Below are 27,904 nucleotides of genomic sequence, written 5' to 3' on the forward strand. Positions count from 1 at the left end.
AACAGTTTACATAACTGGTGCCGCTGTGCGTGCTCGAAGCATGCCCAAAGGTCAGACCGCTCAAGGTGCTCACGTGAGCAAATCTTTACCTTGCTGTAATACCTGAAGCACTTCAAAATTGCATACAACAATGTAGCGTGCAGTTGACATATGTCCATGGAGACAGGGTGATAATTAGGTATATGGTACACTACAATAGACGAGCGTCCCAAAATGCCCACAAATACGAGGACCAAAAACACTAGGGTTGGTATATCGGAAGTACACCATCCATGCTAACAACCTGTTCAAGCGGTGCAGAATCTCGAGAACTGAGTGCAGATGACGAGGGCAGGGGAGGGGATAGTGAAATGTGGGTGTCCCGTTCGTCACCATAAATATCAGATTCTTCAGGAGCACTGCCTTCCCAATGGTCGAAAGCTTGGTCATCCTCCGATATTGGAGGAGCCGAGGCTCGCAATGTCTCCACAAATGGAATGGTGTTCGGTCCAGCCTCGTAAGGGGGCATAGAAGGCAACGAGATTGGATCTAAGGTGGTGATATCGTCCAAATAGCTGTGCCCGTCAAAGTACCCTGGTGACAAGATACTTTTCGAGGGTGGTATTGGGAAACCTGAATTACCAACGTCGAATGGAGATATTTCGGAGGGCGCGAAAGTGTCTGGCTGGGAAGGAGGATCTTCGAAATCATCATGCCATTCAGGGGCAGACTCGCAGATCGGAGAAACACTCCCGCGAATGTTATCCTCAATCACGGGAGGAGGCGCGCTAGCCAGCTCCGCCATACGAGCGAGATGCGCCTTATCATCAATGGCGACATGCCCAGCATAGCTTGGGTGGTAAGGAATTTCATCATCCTCGGGCACAGGCGGAAAGAGCAGTAGCCTTCGGCGTGGTGTGGTGTCACCCGAAGTTATGTGCGAGGCCTCTTCAATCTCCGGGGGCATATGCAGTGCAGGGAAAATGTAAGCAGGGGGAGACGAAACAGTATGTGAGCATGATGGGTCGGGTGATGTAGATGGTGGTCGTGTGGGGGTGGGAGAATTCTCAACGGCAACAACATGGAAATCGTTATCTTCAGAGACGGGCGCTATTGAATGCCGCCGGGATAAGACTATGGAGGAGGGACGGGGGGACGCCTCGTGAGGATCCAATAATGTTGGGGATTGAGATCGACTTAGCCTCCCCGAGGAGAAGCCGTGACGTCGATTCCTACGTCGACGAGCAGATTGTCGTATGTTAGCCTTCCATCGAGCGCTTGCCCTCGCCCACAAGCGATTCTTTCCACGCGCCTCAATCTCCCTTTCGCCGTCCTCTGATGGATCTTCCAGGTTCGCCTTATCTCTAGCTTTCAGTTCCAAGTCATTCTTTTTCTTCTCTCTAATTGACCGTTTCTTCCGTCTCTTTCTCCAAACAATGCAACCTATGATGAAGAAGCAGATTGATACTGCTAAGACTATGGCTAGTGAGAGGATGATGATAGAGTCGGTGCGATTGCTGCTGGATGATGTGGTCCAACCAGCAGGAAGGACGGAGTCGATTTGGGTAGAAACTGCTGGAATTGAGGACTGGGTGGATTGTGAATCATCGACTGTAAGGTCCGGAGACGAAGAACAGCACTAAATAGAGATATTAGGGCGTGGAATATGAGAAAATAAAAGAACGAACCGTTGAGCCATACAAAGTCCAGGCCTGTGCCTTACGCCAGCGGCCGTCACTCCCTTGAACGTATTTGTCTGCCACTTGTGGTGTTGATTTAGTGGTCGTGGTAGTAGTTGTGGCAGAGGAAGATGCTGTTATGGTAGTATAGGAGGTTGTTGGTGTCGGGTCACGAATTTGAATGTTGTGATGTTCTATAGACGGACATAGAAAAGATGGAGGTGGGGTCGGTTGTGGGAGTGGACTTCCGTCGACAGTGTGTGAGCTTGCTGCGATAGTTGCAAGGATTGATAAGAGGGACGATGAAGGACAAGCTATAGCAGCTCTATGTTGCTGGCGATGATCGTCTAGTCTTGGACCATATTTTTGCTTGGCCATGATACGAAAGCACAAGAAGTGCCAAGAGAGTCTTGCCGCCTCAGCGTGGCAGCAACCCGGCAATTTGTCGTCAAAATCGGTATAGCCAATATTCGACTATAAAATTGAACGCAACAGACGGAAAAAAAGCAAGTATCAAACCTTTGAACGACAGCAGGCTCTTGAGGGAGAATAAATCCACAATCACGACTGACAAGTTGCAGAGGAGAAAAGCGGGACTAAACGTGGGCATCATATCCAGCTTAAGTAATAAATAACTATTTTATTCTTTTCGTCCCTTTTCTCGGTTGCCGATTACAGCTTTATGATATAAAAAAATCAACTTGTCCTATTTCTATATCGGTTATTTAAGATTATATTACTACGATGCTAACCATATGCTTCGTTTTCTTTCTTCCTCCCGAACTTTGGCTCTTTCCCTCAGTTCCTTCTCCTCTTCTCTACTCCTCGGCCGCACGTACACATCTTCAGCGCTTGATTCATAGAACATCTTGTACGTGCCTAGGCTCACCCGGATGCCCATCGAATCCCAACTTGATGTGCCTCGCGCTGATTCGTCGATCGTCAGATGTCTATTTATACACAATCACAGAGTCAGCCCATCAACCCTATGATAAAATTCTGATCGTCCTCTGGAAACTTCACTAACCTGCGCAAAAATACCCTCCCTTCACGTTTGGCTTGTGACAACCATTCCGTCGGCTGCCGAAGCACGTACGAGTCCACATATTCTCGCCACCGATTAATCGCCGTCCCGTCTCCATTCACGCTAGGATCGTCCGCTTCAACAAGTTGAACATACATTGTTTTCGTAGACCGGTGCTGCGATTACTTCACATCAGGGCCACAAATAATTCCAAAATTAAGTTGCTCACATACCCAATCAAACCTGTATAGATGTTCGTCGGCACCAACGTGACGTTCCGCCTCACGCCGATAGCGAATCATGTTCTGATTGGATAGGGCATCGACTTTCCGTGTTTGTTGAAGTAGCACCCATAGCTCCTGACATTTGTTATCTGACAGAAGAATCTGCACCTGTAAGGGAAACCCCTTTCAACCAAACTTGAAAGACAAAGGAGGCGCAGTCACGATGGCTCGGAGCCTGCGTTATATTTACCTGCTTGATCAATGAAGACAACAATTTGTCCAATGTGAAAAGGTGATAAGCCTGCAGGAAGTGCCGGGTCAGATAGTGGTGCTGGAGGGTGAGCGCAGACCCACCTTGTTGCCGAAAAACCATCGCATATGCTCCTCAAACATTGCTTGATCAAGCTCGTTATCAAAGAGCTTTTCAAATGCCTCCAACATGTAAAGATACACGACATCAGTCGCGTCACGGGTATGACGATTGCATACAGCCTCCATAGCCTGCGCAAGTATGGCAGACGGTCCATTCGGATCATCCAGTCCTAACTCAATGGCGATAGGATTACAATCTGCAGGATTTAGGCCTTTTGCAGTCTGATGTGCGCCTTGTTCCTTACACACGAGCAGACGAGAATAGATCAGCTGTGTGATAAATTTAGCTCATGTCAAGCGTGCACGACTGTGAGACGTACCTGTAATAGACAGAAAACCGTATAGAACGTGGTGTTCCCGAAAAAAGGTTTTCGTCTAGAGGCACCGTCTCCGGAAATAGGAGGGGCTTGATTGGCAGACGCGTCGTGGATCCACTGATCTGGGGAACTATTTTGGGGTGAAACCAACTTTGCGCTTTTGCTGTCCTCCAGAGCGGTATCAGATAATACACGCTCAGGATGAGGCGTGGTCCCCCTTGATTGGGATGACGAAAATGTGTTCGTGCCTTCTGAGCAAATGGGGTTGTCTTGCGAAGATTTCAACAACCGCTTGCGAAGGTCACCCGCGGCCATTACGCTCCCCAAAGGACCACGTCCGCTGGTGGACGGCACTCCGTTATCATTCCGCGGACTATCTAAAGCTTGTTGGTCTGTCTCGTCATCTCGCGGATCGTCCGAAGGCGTGTACCCAGCATTGAACTCGGCAGCAGGGCACATACATAGCAGGGGAACGAACGAACGCAGCCAGCCTTCGACTCCACGGCGTTCCTGTGGAGTATAGTGTGCATGGGAATGGTCCAAGAATGAGTACACCAGCTTAAGGGAGTCTTGAAGGACAGATATGTCCTTGAAGGGAAAATCCAGTTGATGACCTGGCGAAGCAGTAGCGAATGACGGTGGGCCCTGCTGTGCACGCGTATCTGCTTGCTCAGCTTTGACTGATTCGATATTTCCTACAAAGTGTTTCGCAGTGACGACCTTCTTATCGTTGGATTTGAACGTGACCCCTTGATGATCAAGAGATTTATAGAAATTCTTGGCGTCAACCTCTCGCCACGTTTTGTTCCATTCTCGTTGTACGCGTCGCCATTCTTCATCTTTCTGCTTCAGCCGAGCGAGGACTACCGGCACAGCGACACTGGGACACTCTTGAAGAGCTTGAATGACCTCCATTCCAGCATCTCGGCCGTAGACTTTCTTCAGCGTCCGGTGGTATATGCACTTGCTCATGCCGCCGAAGTCAGGCTTGAGTCGGAATGTGGAGCGTTCTTCGTTGGTCATTTCTTCAATGCGAAAGTTAATGGGCTCTATGACAGCGATTGTGCGTGAGAGGGCCTCAAGCTGGACTTGATATTCGTGTCGTTCCTCTTCGCTCTTGTGCAGCGCTTCTTCAAACGAGTTCTTCTTGTGTGCGATAAAGCCTGCTTCTTCAGACGCCCATGTCGGATGTGAAACCCATTCATCATTCAGCACGAAACGACAGAGTTCGTCGCGACCTGAGCATGCCAAATGAACTTCCTGCAAACAAATAGCGCGTCAGTCAGACGGCTGAAAACAACAAGTATTCGATACGTACGCTCTCGGGTAACCGACGATAACTTGGACCCTCGCCATCCTCAGCTGGCAATGCAGACAAGGCTTCGGGCGGGCCGGTGCGGATGCTCCCAGGCGGACCGTGTTCGATACTGTCCTGCCGTTCATCGACCCCAACCACCTCCCGAAACTGCGAGAGCAGATCACCATCGCCTAAATACACTTGAGCCATGTTTACGAGTGTCTTCGCATTGATAATGTCTTTGGAGTACATATTCAGGAGCTTGAGGAACTCCTCGTATGTGTCCTTGCTCTCTAATGTGCGCTTCGCGCGCTCAAAGAAGATGAGTTCATCAGGCGCTGACTGAACGTTGGCAACTGGCTGGGAGCCTTGTAACACTAGATTGTGCATTTGGGGTGGCGGAAGCATACTGGCGTGCAAATGCGGGGGATGGTGGGGCGGCGATTCTGGTAACCCGTATGAATTGAATTGCGGAGAGTCAGGGTCGGCGCCTTTGTGCGTATGCTTGGGCTTCTTTGCCTGCAAAGGGATATTGTTATTGATGGAAGACACAGAGTTAGGAAAGCACGCACTCGACTTGGGGCAGTCCGCACAGCTGGCGCGGGCGTTGTCTCTTTCTCTGGAACCTTTCTCCTTTTCTTGGGCGGAACCTGCGTCTTCTTGCCATTCTTGTCACCTGCATCCACCCAAGGTGCTGGCACTCCTGGGCCACTAGTTGGCTGCGGAAGGATACCGACAGCCCCGCTCAGGGCCATCGACACCTCAGGCAAGAAATCCTTGAATTCACTGAGCAGATCTTGAGCATCCTTAAATAGGACTTGCACCTGCACGTATACTTGCGACTATGTTTGAACGTCAATAAACATCATCAGACCTGAGGCACATGGTACAAACATCTTGGATCTGACGCTGCTCCTTCTGGTATGTTTGCAATATTTCCAAGAACTGCTTGTATGTATCGGGGTCATCGGAATAGCGCGCCTTGATTTTGTTCAGGTACTGTATCGCATGGTTGAATTCCCCCGACGATTTGTTTTCTACAGCATTTCGGTTGGACAAATTGTTAAGAAAGGACGCGGCAGTAGTTGTGGAGGGTACTTGAAGGCCTGGGGAGTAAGTATCCATAGACTGTGGCATATGCGGGACCTGAAAGGGAGCCATAGATGGTGTCATCGAACGGGTCACTGGCTGGAATGGAAACCCAGGTCCGGCGGTGGGTGGAACAGGAAGCGACGACTTGGTTGTAGCAGTGTCGCGAGTGACGCGGGAGATCTGCTCGAAGGTGCTTGTGCTCTGAGTGGTGGTACCTAACGGCGTTGTAACGGTGATGATATTGGGGTCGCGTGGGTCTGCCGACATCTCTATCCTGTAGCCTGGGGGAAGAAAAGTGTTGAATCCTTGAATAAGATATGGATTGCCATGGAACAGCATTGACACGCGCTCGATCACTCCAGGTGTGTCGATTCTGTACAAGAGAAGATCATTAGCAACACGAGGGCAAAAGAATAGACGATATAAAAGGATGTTTCCGCAACTGCAACCGCAACAGGAAAGATGCGTACGCCAGGCGTATCTATTACATGCCCTTAGTAGGCGGTAAGATAACCGGGCGTCACCAAATATTTTCCGCTACGTCCATGGCTATGTCACCAGCACTAGCATCTCGATGGACTTACACTTCACTCTTGAAGTCCTTCATGATGTCTAAAAAGTGGTTGTATACGTCTGGTTTGTCCTGGAATTGAACTTTGACCGCGTCGAGGTAGCTGAGCGCATCGGTGACGTTGAGCGGTCTTTCTGGAGACTTCTGCGCTGCCGAACCATGGGACGTGCTGTCGCCTTCGCCAGCGGTGCGAGGACGCGGTGTTCCAGACTTTGGTGTACGAGAACCCATGTTTGAGGAAATGAGAAGCTGTGCGCTACCAGAAAGAGGCTCCAATGAAATATTTCTAGGCGTGTTGGAGGTTGTATTGTCGAGAAGTGGGGCGAGGTCGTCGGGATCGAGTTGGAAGGACGGAGAAGGGATGTTAAGCTGTGGTGAAAGAAAGGATGAGGGTGGTGGTGGTATGGGAGGAAGAGGGACGGTTTGATTGAAGTTCTGTGACGGAGATTGTGGTCTCGAATTAGGTGTGAAGGGTGTTTGGGTGTCCATCATTGTTGCCCTTCACAGTAAGTCTGCAGTACGGCACACCGAGGTAAACTCAATACTGCACGTGGGAATCTCCGGAGCGGCCAATTCGATACAATTCATTATCTTATCTTATCTGTCACCCTACTGCTACACTCATATCCGTAACCACTATCAACCTTCAGATGATCTCTTATTCCTCTTGCAAATAAAATCGTGCGTGAATCCGGAAGGCCGCAGCTCTTCTCGTGTCTTCGTCACATAGTCAATGGCTTCTGGTGTCCCAGGTGCTGGAAAGAAGTATGGTGCTGCGTAAGGCTGTGTTCGCAATGGTGGGTCTGAAGTGTGGTTCGGATTTTTCAGAGGACGACCTTCGGGAGTATCTACCATCAACGGAAGACCGGTGGAACAAACCTGACTCACAAAATGACCCTATAGAATTTCTGCCTTTGAGGCGCAGTGTGGTTTGCTTCGGCGAAGCTATTATCCGACACGCATCGGAAGACAGGGAGACCGAAAACGTGTGTCTCTTGCGTATTTTGTGGGCTTCTGAGACTCGAACGGGATTAGACCGTTGGGTATGCGATTCCGTTGCAGGCACCGGAGGAGTTAGTTCATCCACAAACGTATGACGTCGTGGTACAACCATGCTACTGTGCATGATGTTGTTTGACTTGGTCGATTGCGGAGAAGATGAAGTAAGTGAGATGGAAATGGATCGCTTCAAGCGACGAGCTATTGGCCTTGATGTATTTCCAGCCGCTTCTGGGGGTGGTTTGGGTGACAGAAAGGCGGATGGTACTAGTGTTCGAATGAAAATAGCTAGTAGACTCTGATACCCGGTGAATAAAAATATAAGCACGGTGCCGACCTGCTACGCACCAGGAGAAGTCCGATACTAGACAACAGCATACTGGCTGTCCTCAGGATAACTTTCCGAACATCCATCGATAGGCATTCAGGGTTACTGGAACGTGCGGCTTGCACGGGGGAGGGAAAATGCCACATCATATCGCGTGAGTGAAATATATATACCGCAACTGACTGTAAGCAGTTTAGCGGGGCGACTGAGCGATGATAGCGCGAAGACTAAAGCTGCTGACTACATCCTTCCGATGAATGCCGGATTCACGGAGATGAGGCTCGGGATATCGGCCAACAAATGACGAGACGCCACGGCACCCCAGCGGCCAGCGCCGCATCGCCAGGTATAAGACAGTCGCCTTGCATATAGGTTTTTCCCGCTAGCAGTAGTAGTAGGTTAACGTTTCAAGGTGTGCACCGAAGTTGCACCGCCGTAGGAGCGTGAGAATAAATGGGCACGTGTTGGTTTCGTAGTTGCATCAAGGTCAAAGCTTTCTAGCTCGCTACTCACCCCCTTCTTAACCAAAAGTTCACTCTGACCTCGACAAAAGAAATTATGCCTCCTCGTGGCAGTGAAGGATTAGATTTTACGCCAATCTTAACGCACTATCTTTTTTTGTTTACCACAATTCTTGCGGTGGTATGTATCAATCTCCATTTTTCATTTTTCTAACTAAGCGCGTCACAATAGCTGGCATGGTTCATCGCATTTATCTCCCAATGTATCGCAACTGCTCAATGTTAGAACTCTCTCTATTTTTCATACTTTCATTCCCTAATATTTCCTCTAGTCCATGAAGGAGCTGTTGGGGTTGCCTGGTTTGGGATATTCCTCCAATTATTCTTAACCCTTGGCGTATTGCACACTCTAGCAAGCGATTCAATAGCCATGCATCGCTTCCAAATATCAGTTTTCGGTGCTATCGCCATTGTCATGGCTGTCATCACCGTCAGCAACAGCATTTTCACTGGAAAGGCTGCCCTGGACGCTATGGCTGCGGGTTGGCTCATTATTGCAATCGTAGACATCCTTTGGGTCATCTACTTCACTTCCGAAGAAGACTCTCTCGCTTTTCACCTTTTCAATTCCATGGGCACAGGTGGTCTCACTCCACCATCCCGTCGCCGTAGGACTCGCGGCGCGAGCAACATTGGCACCAATGGCTATGCAGCAAACTATTCTCCTGGCGGTGGTATTGGTTCACATGATATGCCCTACGACAGCGCCAACAAGATGGGCGGTATAGGTACCGGTCCCGGGGTTAGGAGTCAAAATAGTTTTGTCGGCGGTGCAAGCATGGACGGCCCGCCCCGCAGTCTTGGCCCCGCAGCTGGTGCAGGCAGTGTTCACAGTACACCAAATCCCGTTCCGGTTTCACTGGGCGGCCCTGACAATAGTTTGGGCCCAGGCTCGCCGTTGATAGGCCCTGGTGCTGCGGGTGTAGGCGCAGGTGGCGGTATGAGTGGAGGCAGCCCAACTATGCCAGAAGCTAACCCGGGCGGGGCGGAGGCATACGTTTACAAAGCGAAAGCATTGTATGCTTGTAAGTGAAAAGCTCTTATCGCTAAATAAATAATGCTCATCACTTGCACAGACACTGCCTCTCCAGATGATCCTAACGAAATCTCATTCACTAAGGGTGAGATTCTTGATATCGTAGACAAGCAAGGCAAGTGGTGGCAAGCGAAGAAAGTAGATGGTACAATAGGAAGTACGTGTTTTTATCTTGCACAGCTTGCTAGCCCCTTGACCCTAATACTTGCATCCCAGTTGCACCATCGAATTACCTTCAGGTCATCTAATAGATTTGGCTGGGAATTTTGGTTTTTGCCTCTTTATGCTACATTTGACGACCATGGGCATGCGTGATACGAGCGTTACGTTCTTTGTAATAGCACTGAAGTGTCTTGATGTTATGCGATTTCAGCTATATTATACACTTCCTTGCTGGACTTCTCCCTCTGTTTTTTTATTTGTTCGCCTCACTGTCTCTCAACGATACCACATTCTGACCAATGCTTTCCTCTGTGTCCTAGCGATGTATATGTTGCTTATCAGATTATGCTCAATCAATAGCCTGCTTGTTCTTGCCTTTCGGTGACCGGTCGATAGCAACATTGAATATTCATATCCGCTTTGACGGAGAACCAATGATGGTCCGACATACTGGCCATTGTTTCACCTGGTTGAACGTTCTGAAGGGGATTATCTTTTCTACCGTGCTCTCACTGCTAACTCGGACAGCTGGCATATTCTGGTCGTGTTCTAGATGATGGAGAAGGAACGACTATGGGGACTAGGCAAAGTCCACAAATATGATGTCAGACTCTTCTCCACGTAGCGGAGACTACCGGCCCAATACCCTAAAAAGAAGTCGTCCCAGTTGTGCAGCGCAGCCACTGCAGCGCGTTCTTCCGTCTCCAGCCAGTCATGAGCACTCCAGCCAGTCGCCTGGTGAACTTCTTGCGACAGAAAAAGCAGGCAACCACAACCGGGAAAAAACCTACAACAGTTTCTAATGTCGCCCAGTTCACAAGCTCGGAGAAATCGATCCAGGTGCTGAGCGCCGAGAACGAGGCCCTGAAAAATGCGAACGAGGAGTTGAAGAAGAAGTGCGGCGATCTACAAGGTCGTCTGCAACGAGCCAAAAGCAGGCTTGAAATCGTAGACAAAGATGGAGATCTAGGCGAGGATCAAAAGGAGGCGGAAGGAGCAGATATGGGCGCCCAGGGTGTGACTGATAAGCGCTGCACAGCAAATAATGAAGCGCCTGTGGTGAAACCGGAGCAGTCCGCTGCCTTATCTTCTCATCATCAAACCGAAATGTCCAGTTATGACCGCCGTTTGCTTCCTCCGGAACTGTGGTTGTCCATAATTCGCTGGGCCACCTATCCACAGCCAGGTTTCCATGCATCAACCTTCCAGCCCTTCCTTGGATCCTTTGACCATGACAGTTCAAACAAAGGAGAGGTAGATGCTGTAGCTGTCAAGCGTGCAGTGGTTCAAGTATGCAGGCTTTGGCGAGACCTCGCCCTCAGCATTCTGTATGAGGATGTCAAGGTCGGACTTGCAGCCGACTCTCTCGCGGAGGCATTGGGGAGGACATATGAGGGTGGCCAACTCGGAAGATGCGTCCGCCGCCTTGAGCTTCCTTACCCTGCCACTGGTACTGCAACAAACACTAGCTCGGATCTTGCACTACAGATTCTGCAATTTTGCCCGGGATTGGAAACCTTGGTGAGGCCCTTCAATCCGGGACCTCCGGACTCAGTTCGCTATGAATTCCCCACTCGCAGCCACCCCTTCTTGAATCTCAAGAGGCTCGAGTGGTGGCATTTCAATGATGCTGCTCGCTCTGGGGGAATAAATTCGCTCATGGACGTTCTACGTCACTCTCCCAATCTCCAGTATCTTTCTGTAGGAGGGGAGATGTGGACCCATTCCACTCGTGATGTGCTGGAGCTCCCCGCATTGAAGACGCTTCGTTTAAAACGCATAAATCCCCTCTTCGTACATCAGATCTGCCAATGGCGACTACCGTCACTCGCCCATGTCGTTGTGGACTTCCCACTAGAACAGAACGCGCTCGATGCTATCTGGCAAGTGTTCGGCGCTCGCCTCTGCACGGTTGAATTCGCAAGGCATGTTGGATTCTTGCTTAGTGATCAAATCACCCGCTTTCTCCGTGGCTGCCCCCAAGTGAAGACATTCAATTACTTTCTTAACTTCACATCACCACCACCAATTTTCGACCAGCCCTGCGCGCTTCAATGCATATCTTTGCATGCATACCCATGCCACATGGTTACCGACATGATCACTGCATCTCAAGAGCGTATTAGGCTTCACCTCGCCTTCCTCTCTAGATCATCCTTTCCATCGCTGCGCCGCATAATTCTTTATGGCGATTGGGGAAGTATGCTCGCCGATCCTCGCTTCACAGAATTCACGCAAACCATGAATTCCAGAGGCTGCTCGATTGAACGTGCCACTGGGGGCATACATTCTTGCAATCCTTCATCAAGCGGCTGATTGTAAGTGCCAGTCGACGAGCTGCGGTATATTTTTACTCATATATTTGTCAGTCAATGACGACATCTCTAGACGCCTGTGTATTCATAGCTGGGGGACCTGAGGTCGTCCATTTTTAATTTTTCGAAATCCTGTTACTTCGTTTCCCAGCCACTTTTGAACTAATGCACTGGCGAAATTTCTTCTACTTTAGGCTTAGTCGAATTCTGTCCTTCCCCGTGCTGTCGGGTGTACCGGTATATCATCCTCCATGTGAAAAAAATAATAATTAGGGTCCTCAGGGATTCGCAATTTCACACAAGTCGCGTCTCACTTCCACAGTAATAAGCTTCAAGGATTTTTGGTGTGTGATATGATCTCGCCTGCGCTCTGTATCTCCTTCGGGTAGGAATCCATGGTGACTTATTCGAGTCTGCCGTGTGTCCTCCTATCCACATATCTCATGTAGTCATTGCCAGTCCAAATTTGGAGGTTTGCACTGGCGTTGGGCTACGGGATGGCTCGGCGTTCACGGGTGTGTTACCAGCAAAACCTTCTCATGTACAGGGTTTGGTTGATGTTGGTCTCCAGAGCAGCATTCTCCACGAACTTGTTGATCCAAATCAATCTGTCAATAACTTACTCCAACAAACACCGAAACGGCCACATGATATAATTTGCTTGGGCGTGTCAACCGGAGTCGTATGATTTTGTTCAAGGCGACAATGATGAGGGAGTCATCGCAACTCTCGGCAAGCAATTGTCAAGCTTATGGGTCCCAGTATCACGCCTGGATCATGATATTGGCTGAGAGACCCGGGTCATTCGTGCAAGTGCACAGCTTCCATTAGCATTGATTAGTATCTGTGCCTTTGCCGAACTATTATTAGGTGAGGAGCATGGGCACTCCGTGAGCAGCTCTCTCTGAAGATCTTAGCAGCGCCGAACAATCATTCCACTCCCTGCAATGCTGTCCATTAATAGTTTATACAACCCACATTACCGTGATATGAAACTCGAGGATTCCAACACATTGATGTGCAAGAATTTGGACACCTGCACGGATGAGGACAAGATGTTCATGTATACCATAGTATGGAAGGAACGACTGTCTTCATTCGTCTACGATCTGCCTAGGAGAGGCTAGTTACGCCTTGAAAGCTACTGACTTCTCGCTGTATAGAATGAACCGGATGAGCACTCTCAGGAGTTATGCAAAGATGAGCGACTGACGTTCTCACCTTCAGGTGGGCGATTTCATCTAGTGGCCCTTCTCCCTCGTCAGTATTACTAGATTCTTCATCATGTCCATCAAGTGCCCCAAGCCCCGATTCATCCAAGATTGCTTCGAATGGATCGACCGCGATTGTGGCGGGATGAGAGAGTGTTCCAGGATTGAATGTATCAGAGCCTATCGGGGGGACATGTTCAGAGTAACCTCGCGCATTCGCAGAATTCGAAGAATCCTGACACAGTCACCGCGGGTTATACATGGTATGAGGAGGGCAGGAGTGATCGTCATAACGTACCTCTGAAACTGGGCGGGCAGATATGGACAGCGCTTTCAGGATAGCCAAAACGATAACCGGGAAGACTCGGACGACATTTCGCGCAAGGAAGACCATAACGCTCGTTAATGCAGTTTGTAGGATGAACTTCAAGAAGGGATAATGATGCGTGTTCTCGGCCTGCGAGACGCTATAAAATAATGTGTGCTATAAAATATACAGGAGCAGAGCAAGTCTGACTGGCCCTGGGCAACGCGTCGAGGTCACGTGCTTATTGATATTCAAGTTATGGCCCGGTGACGCCCGTCAAATGCCGGCATCGGGGACCACCAGACTCTCAGCCTTGATTTCCAGCTCTCTCTTGGCTGTAATAATCAGTGCTGAAGCTGCCTTATGTGCGAGGCTGTCCTATTATACCCAAGACCTCTCGCTCGTTATCCAGGACGCCTCCTCCTTCTCCCTCTTTTACCTCATCGACCTCCTCTGAAGCCTCTTCCTTCAGAGATATGGTCTCACATTTTTGTGCAGGTTCTCTTTGAGGATGGTCAAGATGCACAATCACATAATACGCACAGTAATGTACTGCGCTCGTGTTCACCATTGATGCTAGTATGCAAGGGTTTCAAGGCAAGTGGCTTGGTTCTTCGAAGCTTACGTACAGGAAGAGGGACGGGGTGTAGTTGCGCATGAGTATAGATGACTGTCTCTATCCATCTCATGTACCCCGTCTCACCATGCTGATATATCTTTATGGTAGGAAGTTGCAATGCCGCTCTTATTTTCCAGCGTGTGTTTGCACTCTGTGATATCCTTGCAGAAGTTTACTGCACATCTTCAATCTGCAGACCAAATGTGGGACTCTATCCGCAGAATTCCTTACTCCACCCCCGGTCGTTGGGTGCAAGTGCTTGATCTCTCAGGGCTTCTCACAGCGCTCGATTCATCGGCGCACTATGCAGTTAACGCACTTTTGACGCAGCTTTTCCCACTGCTGCCATTCGTTGCAAAGTTGACTTTATGTGCTGGATTTCTGCTGAGCCGTCGCGCACTTGCGTCTCTGACATACCGAGATGGCAGCTCCAATATTCGTGCACTGAGCGGAATTTATTATGATCCCTTCATTAATTCCGCGGCGACAACTGGTGAAGATCCTTTCGTTCAGTTGCTACGAGCATGCGTAAATCTGGAGCTGCTGGAAGTCATCGGGATTGGTTTGGATGACACTGATTCCGAGTCACAATTCGATGACACCCAAGGTCTCAAAACACTACCTATATCTGCCCCGCTCTATTTACCGCGCCTTCGAAGCCTCACTCTGTTATCCATGCCTTCCTCTTTGTTGATGCATGCTCTGTTGCACTCTCCTCTACCGCGCTTACAAACACTATCACTTACTCCGTATGATGACATTCCCTTTCCTGCATCGCTCTCGTCCCTCTTTCTTGAGACGCACGGGCAGCACCTTCGTACCATGCTCCTCTTCACTCCAAAGTCTTGGCCGACACACTATCATTCATCACCCACTACTTTATTCCACACATCCCCAAATCTCAAACACCTCTCTCTCGAATTTCCGCTACCGGCACTTACACTTCCATTCAAAACGCCATTGACTGGTGTATCATCACCGCCTACTCTTCCCCTCCAGATTTTGTCAATTCCCCGACCCAGCCGTGACTTCTGGGTGACTTTGGAAAGACTCCTCCCGGTTCTTCCTTCCCTAAAAGTTATACGTATGCGCGACGTGCAATGGCTAAGGCATGGAATGAATTCCCGTGCTCAGGAGGCTGGGGTACAGGGTGAGATGAGGGAATGGAACCGTCGCCTGACCCGTAGAGGCATTCGATTGTTGGATGGCAATTGGAAGGAGACACGGAGCGCGTGAATGTGGAATGTTCAAATATATCTTAGAGCCAGCTATCGTTTGCTAACGTCTTGTATGTTGTCGTGTTTTCTGCTCTCCGCTCATTGCTGTATGTAGCTCTCACCTCTCAATATTAACATTGTCTCTGCGAGTCAAACAAATACATGTTATCCTTATGCATTGAGCATTTTCCAAGCTTGACGCAATTACTGAGTTGTTACTTCCGAATTTATGTCAAAGTGTGCAAGCAGCTGAATACCTCATGGCTTCGAAGTACCTAAAATGTCACCCATCTCGTCCACAAACTTCTGATAATCATCCTTCTTCCCAGCATTGGGCTGCATACCCTTCGAAAACCCTTTATCATTCGGGGGGGCTGCTGCAACCACAGGTACCGGTCCGAATTTATCCATCAATGAGCTCACAAGATCCGGTCGTGAAGCTGGTGCTGGTTCCGAAGATTCTGACCTTCCATCGAGGGAAGGAGCTGCGTTGACCTTAGATGATGTCATTCCAGCAGCAGGCCTTTTCCGCTTGAGGGAGGTCGGAACGAACGCCGTAGCCTCCTTCTTGAAGTCCCGTAACTGCGGCTCAGCCGAAACTGTAGCAGCCGTTGTATTACTAATAGTAATCCCTACGGGAGAAGTCCCAGGGACTGACAGAGGTTTTTGGGGAAGTGATGGATGGGGCGTAAGGCGGTTGACACGATGTGCTTGGTAAGTTTGATGAGGGATGGAAGAAAGCGGATCTTGCATGGACGAAGTAGATTGTACACGAGGGAAAAATCCAGGAGGTGGGGGAGGCATGTGAGGTTGCATGAACGCAGATACAGGGGGGTATGGTGAAACACCGAGCGGAAAGCCGGGAGGAGGAGCATGTACAAATCCTGAAGGTTGGTGTGGATACGACGGCGGAAAAGGTGGGGAACCCTGAACGGGATGGATAAACGGAGGTGGTGGTGGTGGTGGAAGTGGAGCGCTGCTGAATGGAATATTTGGCGGCAGTGGTGGTTCTATGAGATTGACTTGAGAATTTGTTCGAGATACGTTTAAGTGAAGGATGTGACGTACCTGGAAGAATGTTTGGTGGAGGTCCTTCTGGCATCGGAATGTCATCATCACTGTCAATAGTGTCATCGTTACTGCCAGTTGGAGGAGGACCTTCAGGCATAACGACGTCGTCATCTAGACATTTAAAAAGGTGACGTTGGGCGAAAGATCACTATAGTAAATTAACAATGTTTACTCACCACCATTAGCCTCGTCATCACTGTCTATTTCGTCAGGCCTAAGTGCTACAGTAAGCATATCAGAATTAATTCACAACGTGTAAAATTAGGATTGACTTACGTCTCTCCATGTAGGGCATTCCTGGAGGGGGTACACCATAGGGATTCATGACAGCATCATAGTAGATGCTTCGTTCAGGATGCCGAGGCAGGCCATGCTTGTTGAAAACATTTCGCTTTTGCTCAACAACCGGTTCCTCTTTGTTGACCTCATCCTTGTCTCTACGAGCTCGGTAGACAAGTTTACGTTGTTCAGGATGCTCTTGGACGTATTCTTCCTTCTTGGCCATAATTTTGGTTAACTCTGCCTTGAGTTCTGCCAGACGATATTTCTCTGCGCCAGAGGGCTCTGATACTCCCTCAAGTTTCTCAATTTCATCCTGGAGATCTAACAAAGTAGCACTGAGTTGAATGCTATGGATGAGAGGGTGAACCAACCTCTTGTGTCCTTCTTGACTAGAGCGAAGTCGCGAGCTTTAGACCTCTCTGCCTTGTTCTACTGCAGTGAGAATAATACCAAAGTGTGTGTTTAGTCCGGGTATGATCATCCGATGAGTGTGTGTGCTCGCCTTTTTAAGTTCCTTCTTTCGTTGGGCCTTTCCTAATGATCAATGTCATTCACTACAAGGCTAGTGTGTAGAACATAAGGAGACTCACTAAACGCATCTGCTGGGTTCAAGTTCTTCCCTTTTGCCATGGCAGCGTCGGCTGAGCTCCTGATGTGATGTCACGGTTGGCGGTCGCTGCTTAGTGCAAACGAAGAGTACGGTACCGACACGTGACAGGTAGCATTGGGAGTCATAAGGTAGATTCCGTTCATAAGCTATCACCGTGGTGGTCTCTATCCCACTGGTAGGGAAGAACCCTACGAGGGATCCAGTTATCCACTAATTCTACTCAGTCAACCGACGTTTGTTTCCGCCAGTTTTGCTCGATGACGTCCCAGCTGAGAGTACAGGCGACAACCCAGAAACGACCACCGAAGATGGCGTCAAATCAGTCCTTGAACCATCTCTTGAACTTCACACTTCCCCCTAGACAGATTCAGCCTCAGATTTTGCCTAGGAGGAGTAAGAAAGCTGTTCATTCAGCCGTGTGGAACAAGGAGAGTGAGTGTCATCTTCTGTATCATCTCGTGCTACTCCTTACAGTGCCGCAGGGTTTGTGAATGCCCAGTACCGGTTTGTTATGAACCCAAGCGGGGACTATACAGTACACTTTGCGGATCCAGACATGTGAGGTTTCCAAAATGTACCCGTACCTGCTCATACCTAACTGTTAATCACAGCTTTTTCCAATGGCACGATATATTGCAGGTCATCATTCCACGGTCGTCGGCCTTAGCGTCTGCTGCTGCTGCCGGCGGGGAGCATTCTGTACAGGAGGAGGGGATCAAGACTTGCCCTATCTGTTTGTCCCCTCCGACTGCTCCGCGGATGACAAAATGCGGGCATGTCAGTAAATACCTTCTGCTACATACTAACGACTGAAGATCATTTCCCAGGTATATTGTTTTCCTTGCATCCTACATTACCTGAGCATGTCGGAAAATCTCAAATGGGCGCGATGTCCGGTTTGCTTCGACACTATCAACGAGAAACAGCTGAAGAGCGTCAAGTGGTACGACGGACCTCAGTTCCAAGAGGATGAGCAAGAGCCTACTGTTGCCAGTGGTTCCTCACATATCGCACAGCGTTCGGACCATGACGCTACTCCTCGAGCTGGATCTACAATGCGGATGCGATTGATGCAACGTCCTCAGATGACAACCCTTGCATTACCACGCTCATACACTTGGCCATCAGACCTAATTCCACCTCATCAGGCTCCTTTTCACTTCCTTCCCGACGTCTACGACTATGCCAAGTTCATGCTTGCTACTCCTGACTATCTGATCAACGATCTTTCCAACGATTTGGACGCGCTCGCCGTGGAACGCCGGATGATGGCTAGCATGCAAGATGAACTTAGTATTGCGTTCATTGACGCAGCTGACCAGAAGCTTCGCCATCAAATTGCCAAAGCAGCTGCATTAGAATCGCCGCAGCTCAAGGAAGCCATTGATAGAACCCGCAAGGATCACGACGACATTGCACGACGCCACAACGTTGAACTTGAGCGAAAGCTTGTTGGGGAGACGAAAGGAGCTGCACTCCCCGAGGCACCAGAAGCATTTCTCGCCACACGTTCAGGCTCTGAGAGTTTCGTATCATCGCGTACTTCTCTGTCGATCCCTGTCACTCCTAAGTCGACGTCGTCACCAGCACCCGTTCCAGCTCTCCCCACCAATACTTCTTATAACAATCGTAATCACAGACAGCGCCGTAACATTAACCCTCCTCCCCCGTCTACGCAAACCTACTACTACTACCAGGCAGCATCTGGCCTGCCCATCTATTTACATCCTCTCGACATCAAGATTCTCTTCTCGCACTTTAACAGCTATGCTTCATTCCCGGACACAATTACAGTCTGTGTAGAATCTGCTACTGAAGGTACTGTCAACGACGACCTGCGCAAGAGGTGCAAGTACCTTGCACACACACCAGAGGGCGCAGATGTCGTTTTCATCGAGGCAGACTTGGATGGAGTTGTGGGCCAAGAGGGGCTGAAGAATTTCGAAGGGGCGATTAAACTCCGTAAGTCCAGGAGGAAGGAGAAAGGTAGGAAGGACGACCGCGCACGGGCACGTGCGGAGGAACGCGAAAGAGAGAAGTTTTTTGCGCCGTGGAGCGAGTCTGCTATTTCCGTGCCTCTTGACCCCGTCCTTCATCCCGTGGAAGTCGAAGGGATAGTGAATCCGAGTCATGAGTCTCCCATTCTCCAAATTAGCGGTGCTTGGGGTTCGAGGAGCTTCGCATCTGCTGCCCACTCTGCATCAGGCGCAGATCTTAGACAACCGAATACAGGCAATCGTAATGCGAGTCAGGAGATCGGAGACGAGTGGGAGTTGGACGCAGCATGGCACGAACTTGAGCAGCGAACCACGGCTGGACACGGGAACAAGAAGAAGAGGGGAAATAAACTTGTTGTGATGGGAGGTGGAGCGGGGGGGCGAAGGCGATAGAAATTTCTGATGGAACGTTTAAATTCATGATCTATTATCTTTTTTGTAACAACAGTCCGCAGTCATGTTCAATTCGACCCAATAATTGTTTACAGGGACCCTAGTGAGCCCTTTGCAATGCTTCATTAAGCTTCATTGCTAGGATGTATAACAAGATTTTCAAATTTATAGCGTTGGTGCTGCACGACGATTAGCGCAAGCAGGATTGCACTGCTGAAGTGCATTCTACGTCGAACAACAAGTTCTCCCCGGTAGGGCGACTTTATCGGATCCGGAGAAGCGATTATTTGAATGGATCAAAACGTGACGTCGCCAATATATTTAGTGCACGTGTTGTCATGCCCTACTCCGCGAAGTTAGGTAATTCTGAAAGGAACGTTAACGGCGTCCCTGCTGACAGGACCCTGCATGATGTCAGGATCAGCAAGTGCCTACGCAGAAGACGTGCTCCGTATCACTGCGTGTGGCCCATTTTTGGGGTCGTGGATACGTGTTTGGGAAAGCATGTCAGATGTGCTTAACTTCTTCGCAAGACGCCGAGCGATTAGTCCCGTCGCATCACAATGTGGAGTAGATTAGACGCCATGAGGGCAATTTCGAAGGCGTATAATTGTTATTGCCGATTCTGCTCGTAATTTTCACAACTAATCGGAGTGAAAACATTGATGCAGATCAGTGGCTCTGCTCTGATGGTGGGCCTCTCCGTTTTGACTGCCCAAATGAAAGTCTTGCTCACAAATTGGTGCATTGACCTTAGGGAAGAGTCGAGCCCGAGTGGTGTCGCAGACAATTAGGTCTGGATTTAGTGTGTGGACGTTTGATGTACACGCTAGTATTACATGTAAGACGAGACAGGTAAAAAAGGCGGCGTTTATGAACGTGTCGATGTACAAATGAGCTTACAGAATTGAGTCGTCAGAGCGATGGAAATAAATAAAATCTATCCAAGTCTGGGAAGTAGTAAAGATGTCAGCCGTTATCAAACATCACCAAGTTACAAGAAAACAAACGAACATTACATGATCACTTGATCCAAGGGGGGTGTTGTGGAGCATGAAAGGTGAACTGAAGCCGACTTGGTGGGTAAAATCTGGTAACATGTCGATGCATGAGGATGCGATCTCGTAGGGGGAGGTCATGGGCCTAATCAATGCCAGAGATTGACAACATTGGTTGGACTATGTTGGAAGTAGTGGGGCGTATTCAGAGTGTATACTAAGCGCGATATGTTTTGAAATACGGACCGCCACTGATGTCCATCGCGGGCCCGGGTAAGAAATATGGTATGGTGTCCTTTCAAGGACGACGAGGTCGCTGAGTGGTGGGTGAGTTGCGAGAATCAGTCCCATTGCGTGTTCGTGCCTCTTCCTCCATTCGAGCAAGCTTGATTCTCGCCTTCTCTTCCGCGACTCTCCTGGACTCCGTCCACAGTTTGAGAGTGTAGTCATGCAGGGTTTTTGAGTATGATATCAAGGAATCCTGTTCAAAACGAGGGGCCGCAGTGGACATAGGAACTGATAACAGGGAACGGGGTAAGGTTGGGTAGGGGAGAAGCTGAAGGATGAGACACACCACTGACCGTGAAAGGGAAATATATACGGTCAATGCCATGAGGGTGTTTGAACCCATCCGGATCACTCGCCGCGACGCCCCCTCATTCGCTCCACACCTGCTTGGTCACAGACCGTCCTTGCCCCCGCGGCCATCACACCTGCCGTTGCAACCTCCGTTTAGTATTACTCCGCGCGTTGCACTCACGTGGCAACGCGAGGACACAACGGATTTACAACGACTCTCCCTTGTTTTCCCCTCAAGGGCAGCAGGCAGGGCTGATATCTGTCTCGGTCAAAGAATTCTTCAAATCTGTAACGCCTATGGCTGTTACCTCAACTCTAATTAGTAGGGTTACTTCGAAAAACAATGATCTCACACCGCTCGGACCCCAATTTTGCATCATGTCGAACATCGGAGTATCGTTCACGTTCTTCACCTCGGATCCATGAGTATCTCAACACTTAAATTCTGTTTGTCCTGTGCTAGTGCAAGGGAATTCTAGTGATGTAAATAATCACGATAAGGAACTCACAAGGTTTCATTGGTAGTCCAAACTCAAAATCCGGATCACCCTGAATTGACATAACAGTGGAGTTAATCGTGAAGTCGACTTGGGTCAGCTCCCGGATTAGCCACTACCTTGCTGAGGTGGTTATCGCCAAGCGGCATTACCAAGCGCCCTAGGGGTTCAATCAATTGTCCGGAAATTGAAGGTTGATTCAGGGTCCAACAAACGTCATCGGCTCAAAAAATGGAAAATAATAATATTGAAAGAAGCCCTAGAAACGTGCATGTGCAGGCAGTGAGCACCGGTGAGCGCCGAAAAGTTGAAGCACCCTCCTATCACAAGTCTGGTGAATAAGGTTCAGGGAAGTCGCCTTTGAAGCTCGATATATGGTAGTGGAATAAGTACGATCTATAGAGTAACATGAGTCCACCAACGTCACATAAGAAGGCCCGGGGATGGTGAAACAGGTGTCAACCAAAAAAATGCACGAGCAACGCTTCACGCGTGTGTACGCGTGGATGTACTCCGTTTAGGCAGAATGACATCCTTGGCATGAACATCAAGGGTGACTTGGATATCATGATATTTCCGTAAGTCAATTGCCTCCGTTTTGGCTACCCCCGCTGTATCGTTCGGGAGCCAGATGATCGGTGCAGGGGCAAGCAGCTCGGGCGCATACATGATAGCAGACAGCTCTTCGGCATGGTCCCCAAAGGATAACGGAGGAAGGTGAGGAGGAGCATCAGGATGTGTTCTAGCAGCTCGTTCTGTAGCGGTTAGATCATCCAGTGTTTCCGTTCCTACAAGGCTTTATCAGTACATTCATGACTTTGCAGATAAACGCTCGTACGAAGTGGCAGCGGACCACGTTGACTTGAAGCTGATGGCATGACCGCTAATGTGAGAGACATCATTTCGAGGACGGAAGCCATCGAGCCCCTCATGCGGTTCCCTCTGGTGGTGATCATGCTGTGATTCTCGTCATCGGTATCAGTGCGATTATCGGATTCCAACGCCCTGCGAAATATTTCAAGAGACTCTTGGGTGTTCTCAGGTAACGTTTGGAAGCTTGCAAGCCTCGTCGTGTGTGTGGTGTACACCTCCACTATCCCTGCCACAACAAGAGCCACGCCCGAAAGTATTCCTCCTTCTATCCAGAGCCGCCGACTGAGCAAAATCAAGCCGAGGAGTAGAGGCTGTAGCGCGAGAAGTGTCCCCAATCGCTTCAGCAACCAGATCTGGAGAAGCCCTCCAGTCTCCGAAAGAGTTCGGGCGTAAACATATCCAATGAGGTATCTATGAGCTGAGAAGCGGTCAATTCGTTCTGCGGAATGGTAAGGCGCTAAGCGACGCACCAACAAGAGTCAAATACAGAAGAATCACAACAGCCGGCCCGATCAAAGGAAATATGAGAGAAAATGCTGATGCAAAAACCATGGCTAGTACGCAAGCGCTTGCTGCATAAGAAGCGTTGTAAGTTGTCGGATATACAGCTGGTTGGTGTGATAAGTTTATCGCGGTCGAAGTTAAGTTAGGAGTCATACCTCGGAAACGTTGTCTTGGGGTGACGGCGTCCCGTTCCGAACGAAGAACGCTCAACAATCGGAAGGGCTGTAGCAACATTAAACCAGGGAATACGACAGCAACGTTGATGACGAGAACAAAAGCGAAAGCGCTCATATAGACACATCCGGTTGCAACCGTTTTGGCAATGTGAACCTCAAGGCTAAATGCCTCTAACGCGAAAAGGAGGGCACCGGCGGTGATAGTAAATGCAGCAACCACAACTGTTATAGTGTAAAACACAAGTTTCACCGCGAGCATTCGAACTCCGGACACGGATACGACGCCGCTCCATGCAGCTGCCCCTACATTATACCCTGATAAGCATTATACAGGGTGAGCATGTAGTGAATGTGCTTACGTTTTACGATTGCGAGTGCAATCACAGTGAAAAGGGTAGCGCCAATTGCGGGAGCGATGGAAGTTGCCAATCCTGAGACAAGGTTCCCATGCTCTGAAAGGGGGCGAAAGAAAGGTAGATAATGCTCCACATTAGAAGCGGCGCCGAGGGCGAGTCCCGCAACACCTGTCACTGTACAGAGTTAAATACCAATACTCCCCCGATAGATCGGACAAACGTGACTTACGGCCAGCGGCAAGGAGTATGTTGGCCACTACCACAACCAGCCAAAAGGCTATAGAATCCAACAGCGTCGTTTCGTTCTGCAGCGTGCCCCAACGCACGTCCTCCTTTGCCCTACCCTCTATGAGCTCCACACCATGCATGTGGCGCAAACCACGCCCGATGATGATCCAACCCTTGACCGGGGCGCCATCGGCAATATCTGCATAGGAATCTTGCTGAGCTTCGGCAATCTGCACATTGATGAGCTTCAGCCGGGAACGCCAATGGTTTATTTCCGCATAGACAGCACCAAGGTTATCGTAGTTAAGATCAGAAGCAGGTCGAACGAACGGTTGTCGCGGCTGCAGGCGTAGATGAGGTGGCGGAACATCCTCAGCGGGAATGTTGTCTTTCGGTCGAATTCTAAGTGGAAAAGTCTCTCGGCGGTCGGTCGATGACGTATCAAGAGGTCTCTGACGTTGCCTTCGGGGCGCAAACTCTTCCTGTGGTTTGGGTGCTGGGCCAGCACGAGGTCCCTCGCCTAACGAATCTCCAAAATCAATCCCGCGTGCAAGGACGACCCAGTCATCATCAAGAGATCTCCGAGCGCTCAATGACGACTCCACAGTCAAATATTCTGTGCCTGTCCCAGTTCCACCACCACTTTCAGATGATCCTCCGCCATGATTTGGCCTGTAGTAATTTGGGTCAGGAATTGATATTGACGGCTCTCCAATTTCTTCCGACTTTACACGGCTCCCTGACGGCATGACATTGAAGGATGCCGAATCTCTGTCCACCTCCTGGAAGCGACTGCCCACAATCCGTTGTTTGAATGAATCCGTCAGACTGATCGGCGTGCTGAATCTCCCGCCATCAACGCTTTTCAGCCCACGCAATTTGTAATACTGTGATGGGGCCACGAACGAGGTAGGAGCGAAAGACGAGTTAGCCTGCGCCGGGTTGTGTCTCCGATGCCGTGGACGGTTTCTCTGGAAGCAACTGTTAGCCCGAGATATATAAAACGGTACATTGAGGTTATTACCGATCCGACCAAAGCACGAGGCCTGCCTATGTGAGGCCTGGGTGGTATTTCTTCAGATTCATAGGAAGCGAGAACTTCAAGATCAGCAATGGAGGGGTCGGGCGTTGAAATCTTGAAAGATGATATGTATCTTGTTTCTGCAACTTCAAGGTTGTCCAGAATTTCATCTCGGTCGTGAATGAGAAGTCCCAAATTGTGAGTGTCGCTGGAAAATGTTGCTCCATCAGTGCTCGTAATCATTTGTCTTCCACACCTTCTTACCATACAGTGAACAGACTTTGGACGTCGACCTCGAATCCTGAATCCGGATTCTGACAGTAGGACTGAGTTCGGCGTGAAAGGTGTGGTGGTCGGTTGTTGGAACGAGAAGAGCCTCCTAAGGAAGAACTGAGTCCAATTTTGACAAGATAATCCTTGACGCGCTTCTCTCCCCATCCTGCAAAACCGGAGGCTTTTCTTGAGCTCAGCCAACCCATTTCCTTCCCTTCGCATCGCACTTCTAACCAACGTCTACGGAATGCAACGAAGTTGTTGATTTCTTTCAGTATTTTATATAGTGCTGGCAGCGTGGCCGCGAATACCGCCAAAACGGCAAGAATAATGATGCGCAGTCGAGTTTTTGAAGCCTGGTCACCGCTGAGAACTACATCTAGCACTGAGTCGTTTTCTAGAAGCTGCAGAAGACGTAGCAAGCTGAGGTCTTGAATTGTGGAGTAGACTCCGGTGAAATCAGGGTCACTTGCCGAGTGCGCAAGGCATGGCGTAGACACGAGGTATATCGGCAAGGCGCCACCAAGGCCCACCAAACTCCAGCCAAGCACGATGATGAGACATGTCCACAGAGTGCGTTGGCTCAATTCCTCGTCGGATGGAAAAAGACGAGCGTCCACCGGAGCTGACCGTCCAGCGTCGGAGACGTCTGAAGGTGTAGGTGGAACAAGAGGTACAGAGGGAAAGAGGAAGGCGCCAAGATTCGAGCTTAACCGATGCGGTCGCAACCTACAGACGAGTTAGCATAGACTATTGCATAGATACCAGCATCCTACTCTTGTTGCACGAACCACTCTCGAAGAGCATATATTTGTCGGTAACGCGGACGTAGTACAGCAAACAGCAGCTTCAAGACCAATTGAGTCTATAGGCGCAGCAGAGGATTACCAAGTGATAACTCACCCAAATGGCAAGACCGACACACGTTGGAAGCACCACAGTCGCGATTACTCCGTCCGAAGCTGCATCTAAGCCATCTCCGATGCACACAGGCTGGATCTGCGCAGTACTTCGATACGAAAAGACATGGGATGAAGAGTCGGATCCCGAAACAATTGCAGTTGAATATGACACAAGTGTTGAGGTTGATGGGGTTACAGTGGGGGTATACATCACGGGGTATGGGCTTGAAGACAACATTGAACCGCCTGGGTTTGGTGTTACAGACAGCAAATTTGACATGAGTGATAGTTCATCAGAAGGAGTGAATGTTCCAGAGGCGGTTGTGGACCACCCTTGGCTTTGACCATCTTGAAGTCGTCTAGGTCGTAGCGCCAAACCGGCGTCGGCATGAATAGTCATAAGAGCCCTCGGCTGGGCGGGCATACAGCAAGCAAGTAACGAATGAGTAACTCAAAGCAAGATATCAAGTAAGGTGGAGACCGTCAATAATTTCGTTTCGATGACCAGGTCGTAAGAGCATTCAAATTTTCAGAGATCATGAACCAAGTATGCCCATATTCGGTTCAGTAACGTGTCCGCGGACCGTTGAATGGATTGACCCTTGTCAAGTCCGGTTTCGAAAAGCCTCCACTATGCTCATCAGTTTAAAAACGTTACTATACAGACCGTTGTCTACGCCATGCATAATAATACTGTTGCGTCTGCCTTACAATTACCGATGTGCGATATTGAAACTACTTCACTGCAGGTATCCTTCTTCAGACAGATTCTGTGGTTTCCAAGACGATCCATTAATAAAAGTACAACCGCACCTAATAAGTTATCAGACCAATCTCAGCGAGAACAAGAACATTAGGTGGTTATCAAGCCGAACGTCGCATTCTCTTATACGAACGTCGGCACACCCTTGATTGCGAAGTGCACAGAGCATGGGAAGATAAATACATATAGCTGCATTTTATCATCAAAATGTACATGTTTCTGAGAGAGACACAGGTACTCACTTGTGAACGCGAACAGATGCTTAGTATAATACACAAGACTCAGAGCCCATGTGGGGTCATAGCGCATCTCGATGAACAAATGCCCCCTGACCGTCCTCGAGGGCCACAAATACTTTGTGACCTCTAACCCATGGAGCGGGTTCTCTTTCAACTGGACTTTTCAATTCGTATTTCGAATGGCGCCGTTTTTTCTTTTGCCTGTGTCTGAGCGACCAGGACTTAAACGTAGGCCGTGAAGCAGCAACGGCGTGTTCCTCGTGTTGATTCTCCACCCTGCTTTGTGATCCACCCATGATACCAAAGAAGTGACTGGCTTTTGGGGGCTGTTGGATAGATGTCAGCATTGAATACCTCATACAAGAACTTCAATCTCACAGATTGCTTTGAAGGTGAGTGAAAGCAGGAAGACTTACTAGTGGGATCAAAGAAAGACAGTGGATATAGATAAAATTGCACCCAGGGCCTTTAAGCACTCTTGATCAGATCCCCCTCGCAATTGCGGTGCCGTGAGATGCCAGTGCGTGATGCGCGACCGCGGGGATGCTTGGGAGGTTTGGCTAACATTAATATTGGGCCAGCATGTCAATCTTAATGTGGCATGAGAGATCCATTGATGTGGGCCACCGGGTGACCTAGGTCACGGTTCCAAAGTAATTTTATCTCAAGCCAAAAAATATAAGCCCGGGTGCAATTGCGAGCTACGAATCCTCATATCAGTTAGTAGTTACACACCAAATTAAATTCTTTACTGGGGTATAAGGTGTGGGACGTGAATGTGACTCTGAAGCCGTGCTTCGATGCAAACTGTGAAGCTTGGTAGCCTGAGTGATCAAGACCGTCAGAGGAAAGAAAACCGTACCGAATTCCAT

General features: G+C 49.3%; 11 protein-coding genes across 11 annotated transcripts; 4 read left to right on the forward strand and 7 right to left on the reverse strand.

The window, feature by feature from the left end:
• Window positions 1-61: 61 nt before the first annotated feature.
• On the reverse strand, window positions 62-2,339 carry DEU56DRAFT_769235 (uncharacterized protein). Its single transcript, XM_041351305.1, has 2 exons — window positions 1,668-2,339; window positions 62-1,618 (listed from the first exon to the last, which is right to left on the reverse strand). Exons 1-2 carry the CDS (start codon window positions 2,034-2,036, stop codon window positions 242-244), a joined length of 1,746 nt encoding a protein of 581 aa, XP_041214266.1. The 5' UTR covers window positions 2,037-2,339; the 3' UTR covers window positions 62-241.
• DEU56DRAFT_769236 (uncharacterized protein) lies at window positions 2,328-7,111 on the reverse strand. Its single transcript, XM_041351306.1, has 10 exons — window positions 6,569-7,111; window positions 5,787-6,357; window positions 5,465-5,734; window positions 4,914-5,411; window positions 3,599-4,855; window positions 3,261-3,548; window positions 3,157-3,207; window positions 2,916-3,074; window positions 2,686-2,858; window positions 2,328-2,608 (listed from the first exon to the last, which is right to left on the reverse strand). The coding sequence occupies exons 1-10, from the start codon at window positions 7,045-7,047 to the stop codon at window positions 2,398-2,400; spliced, it is 3,957 nt and encodes a 1,318-aa protein (XP_041214267.1). The 5' UTR covers window positions 7,048-7,111; the 3' UTR covers window positions 2,328-2,397.
• On the reverse strand, window positions 7,112-8,270 carry DEU56DRAFT_769240 (uncharacterized protein). The gene is made up of 3 exons (XM_041351307.1): window positions 7,903-8,270; window positions 7,444-7,852; window positions 7,112-7,391 (listed from the first exon to the last, which is right to left on the reverse strand). The coding sequence occupies exons 1-3, from the start codon at window positions 8,029-8,031 to the stop codon at window positions 7,195-7,197; spliced, it is 735 nt and encodes a 244-aa protein (XP_041214268.1). The 5' UTR covers window positions 8,032-8,270; the 3' UTR covers window positions 7,112-7,194.
• Window positions 8,271-10,232, forward strand: DEU56DRAFT_769247 (uncharacterized protein). The gene is made up of 4 exons (XM_041351308.1): window positions 8,271-8,524; window positions 8,576-8,624; window positions 8,676-9,428; window positions 9,480-10,232. Exons 1-4 carry the CDS (start codon window positions 8,441-8,443, stop codon window positions 9,752-9,754), a joined length of 1,161 nt encoding a protein of 386 aa, XP_041214269.1. The 5' UTR covers window positions 8,271-8,440; the 3' UTR covers window positions 9,755-10,232.
• On the forward strand, window positions 10,233-12,218 carry DEU56DRAFT_769250 (uncharacterized protein). The gene is made up of 2 exons (XM_041351309.1): window positions 10,233-11,919; window positions 11,971-12,218. The coding sequence occupies exon 1, from the start codon at window positions 10,604-10,606 to the stop codon at window positions 11,915-11,917; it is 1,314 nt and encodes a 437-aa protein (XP_041214270.1). The 5' UTR covers window positions 10,233-10,603; the 3' UTR covers window positions 11,918-11,919; window positions 11,971-12,218.
• A 734-nt stretch (window positions 12,219-12,952) lies between these two features.
• Window positions 12,953-13,654, reverse strand: DEU56DRAFT_769254 (uncharacterized protein). Its single transcript, XM_041351310.1, has 3 exons — window positions 13,426-13,654; window positions 13,130-13,362; window positions 12,953-13,071 (listed from the first exon to the last, which is right to left on the reverse strand). The coding sequence occupies exons 1-3, from the start codon at window positions 13,519-13,521 to the stop codon at window positions 13,044-13,046; spliced, it is 357 nt and encodes a 118-aa protein (XP_041214271.1). The 5' UTR covers window positions 13,522-13,654; the 3' UTR covers window positions 12,953-13,043.
• A 70-nt stretch (window positions 13,655-13,724) lies between these two features.
• On the forward strand, window positions 13,725-15,426 carry DEU56DRAFT_769257 (uncharacterized protein). The gene is made up of 2 exons (XM_041351311.1): window positions 13,725-14,031; window positions 14,162-15,426. Exons 1-2 carry the CDS (start codon window positions 13,798-13,800, stop codon window positions 15,287-15,289), a joined length of 1,362 nt encoding a protein of 453 aa, XP_041214272.1. The 5' UTR covers window positions 13,725-13,797; the 3' UTR covers window positions 15,290-15,426.
• Window positions 15,427-17,339, reverse strand: DEU56DRAFT_976362 (WW domain binding protein 11-domain-containing protein). Its single transcript, XM_041359608.1, has 7 exons — window positions 17,214-17,339; window positions 17,126-17,157; window positions 16,995-17,052; window positions 16,618-16,944; window positions 16,518-16,562; window positions 16,339-16,452; window positions 15,427-16,280 (listed from the first exon to the last, which is right to left on the reverse strand). The coding sequence occupies exons 1-7, from the start codon at window positions 17,251-17,253 to the stop codon at window positions 15,529-15,531; spliced, it is 1,368 nt and encodes a 455-aa protein (XP_041214273.1). The 5' UTR covers window positions 17,254-17,339; the 3' UTR covers window positions 15,427-15,528.
• A 1-nt stretch (window position 17,340) lies between these two features.
• DEU56DRAFT_897687 (uncharacterized protein) lies at window positions 17,341-19,727 on the forward strand. The gene is made up of 4 exons (XM_041356447.1): window positions 17,341-17,665; window positions 17,716-17,791; window positions 17,845-18,010; window positions 18,061-19,727. Exons 1-4 carry the CDS (start codon window positions 17,491-17,493, stop codon window positions 19,621-19,623), a joined length of 1,980 nt encoding a protein of 659 aa, XP_041214274.1. The 5' UTR covers window positions 17,341-17,490; the 3' UTR covers window positions 19,624-19,727.
• A 1,204-nt stretch (window positions 19,728-20,931) lies between these two features.
• On the reverse strand, window positions 20,932-21,108 carry DEU56DRAFT_717071 (uncharacterized protein; the record flags this gene model as incomplete). Its single annotated transcript, XM_041347608.1, has 1 exon — window positions 20,932-21,108. A coding segment is annotated over one exon (177 nt), but the record flags the coding sequence as incomplete, so codon positions are not given.
• Window positions 21,109-21,878: 770 nt separating this feature from the next.
• Window positions 21,879-26,657, reverse strand: DEU56DRAFT_769289 (uncharacterized protein). Its single transcript, XM_041351312.1, has 10 exons — window positions 26,032-26,657; window positions 25,905-25,975; window positions 25,120-25,857; window positions 24,859-25,063; window positions 23,836-24,805; window positions 23,610-23,780; window positions 23,230-23,553; window positions 23,041-23,178; window positions 22,536-22,988; window positions 21,879-22,485 (listed from the first exon to the last, which is right to left on the reverse strand). The coding sequence occupies exons 1-10, from the start codon at window positions 26,452-26,454 to the stop codon at window positions 22,184-22,186; spliced, it is 3,795 nt and encodes a 1,264-aa protein (XP_041214276.1). The 5' UTR covers window positions 26,455-26,657; the 3' UTR covers window positions 21,879-22,183.
• Window positions 26,658-27,904: the final 1,247 nt, after the last annotated feature.

Source organism: Suillus clintonianus (genome assembly GCF_016758775.1).
Source record: "Suillus clintonianus strain FC179 chromosome Unknown DEU56scaffold_4, whole genome shotgun sequence".
NCBI lineage: Eukaryota > Fungi > Basidiomycota > Agaricomycetes > Boletales > Suillaceae > Suillus > Suillus clintonianus.

Excerpts from the sequence above, each read along its gene's own strand:
- DEU56DRAFT_769250 (XM_041351309.1), top strand. The coding sequence starts at position 10,604 with ATGGGCGCCCAGGGTGTGACTGATAAGCGCTGCACAGCAAATAATGAA.
- DEU56DRAFT_769240 (XM_041351307.1), bottom strand. The coding sequence starts at position 8,031 with ATGATGTGGCATTTTCCCTCCCCCGTGCAAGCCGCACGTTCCAGTAAC. Across the intron at positions 7,853-7,902 it reads CTAGTATCGGACTTCTCCTG|AGTCTACTAGCTATTTTCAT; the intron begins GTGCGTAGCAGG and ends ACCGGGTATCAG. Across the intron at positions 7,392-7,443 it reads AAATTCTATAGGGTCATTTT|GTCGTCCTCTGAAAAATCCG; the intron begins GTGAGTCAGGTT and ends ATACTCCCGAAG.
- DEU56DRAFT_897687 (XM_041356447.1), top strand. The coding sequence starts at position 17,491 with ATGACGTCCCAGCTGAGAGTACAGGCGACAACCCAGAAACGACCACCG. Across the intron at positions 17,666-17,715 it reads AGCCGTGTGGAACAAGGAGA|GGTTTGTGAATGCCCAGTAC; the intron begins GTGAGTGTCATC and ends ACAGTGCCGCAG. Across the intron at positions 18,011-18,060 it reads GGATGACAAAATGCGGGCAT|GTATATTGTTTTCCTTGCAT; the intron begins GTCAGTAAATAC and ends ATCATTTCCCAG.
- DEU56DRAFT_769235 (XM_041351305.1), bottom strand. The coding sequence starts at position 2,036 with ATGGCCAAGCAAAAATATGGTCCAAGACTAGACGATCATCGCCAGCAA. Across the intron at positions 1,619-1,667 it reads GGACTTTGTATGGCTCAACG|TGCTGTTCTTCGTCTCCGGA; the intron begins GTTCGTTCTTTT and ends ATCTCTATTTAG.
- DEU56DRAFT_769247 (XM_041351308.1), top strand. The coding sequence starts at position 8,441 with ATGCCTCCTCGTGGCAGTGAAGGATTAGATTTTACGCCAATCTTAACG. Across the intron at positions 8,525-8,575 it reads TTACCACAATTCTTGCGGTG|CTGGCATGGTTCATCGCATT; the intron begins GTATGTATCAAT and ends GCGTCACAATAG. Across the intron at positions 8,625-8,675 it reads ATGTATCGCAACTGCTCAAT|TCCATGAAGGAGCTGTTGGG; the intron begins GTTAGAACTCTC and ends TATTTCCTCTAG.
- DEU56DRAFT_769289 (XM_041351312.1), bottom strand. The coding sequence starts at position 26,454 with ATGCCCGCCCAGCCGAGGGCTCTTATGACTATTCATGCCGACGCCGGT. Across the intron at positions 25,976-26,031 it reads GTGTCGGTCTTGCCATTTGG|CTGCTGTTTGCTGTACTACG; the intron begins GTGAGTTATCAC and ends TTGGTCTTGAAG. Across the intron at positions 24,806-24,858 it reads CTCGTGCTTTGGTCGGATCG|AGAAACCGTCCACGGCATCG; the intron begins GTAATAACCTCA and ends AGTTGCTTCCAG.
- DEU56DRAFT_769254 (XM_041351310.1), bottom strand. The coding sequence starts at position 13,521 with ATGGTCTTCCTTGCGCGAAATGTCGTCCGAGTCTTCCCGGTTATCGTT. Across the intron at positions 13,363-13,425 it reads CTGCCCGCCCAGTTTCAGAG|GATTCTTCGAATTCTGCGAA; the intron begins GTACGTTATGAC and ends TGACTGTGTCAG. Across the intron at positions 13,072-13,129 it reads GCCCACCTGAAGGTGAGAAC|CGAGAAGTCAGTAGCTTTCA; the intron begins GTCAGTCGCTCA and ends CATTCTATACAG.
- DEU56DRAFT_976362 (XM_041359608.1), bottom strand. The coding sequence starts at position 17,253 with ATGGCAAAAGGGAAGAACTTGAACCCAGCAGATGCGTTTA. Across the intron at positions 16,563-16,617 it reads AATGCCCTACATGGAGAGAC|CACTTAGGCCTGACGAAATA; the intron begins GTAAGTCAATCC and ends TGCTTACTGTAG. Across the intron at positions 16,453-16,517 it reads TGATGACGAGGCTAATGGTG|ATGACGACGTCGTTATGCCT; the intron begins GTGAGTAAACAT and ends TTAAATGTCTAG.
- DEU56DRAFT_769236 (XM_041351306.1), bottom strand. The coding sequence starts at position 7,047 with ATGATGGACACCCAAACACCCTTCACACCTAATTCGAGACCACAATCT. Across the intron at positions 6,358-6,568 it reads AAGGACTTCAAGAGTGAAGT|AATCGACACACCTGGAGTGA; the intron begins GTAAGTCCATCG and ends TCTCTTGTACAG. Across the intron at positions 3,075-3,156 it reads TGTCTTCATTGATCAAGCAG|GTGCAGATTCTTCTGTCAGA; the intron begins GTAAATATAACG and ends TTTCCCTTACAG.
- DEU56DRAFT_769257 (XM_041351311.1), top strand. The coding sequence starts at position 13,798 with ATGTGCGAGGCTGTCCTATTATACCCAAGACCTCTCGCTCGTTATCCA. Across the intron at positions 14,032-14,161 it reads TAGTATGCAAGGGTTTCAAG|GAAGTTGCAATGCCGCTCTT; the intron begins GCAAGTGGCTTG and ends TCTTTATGGTAG.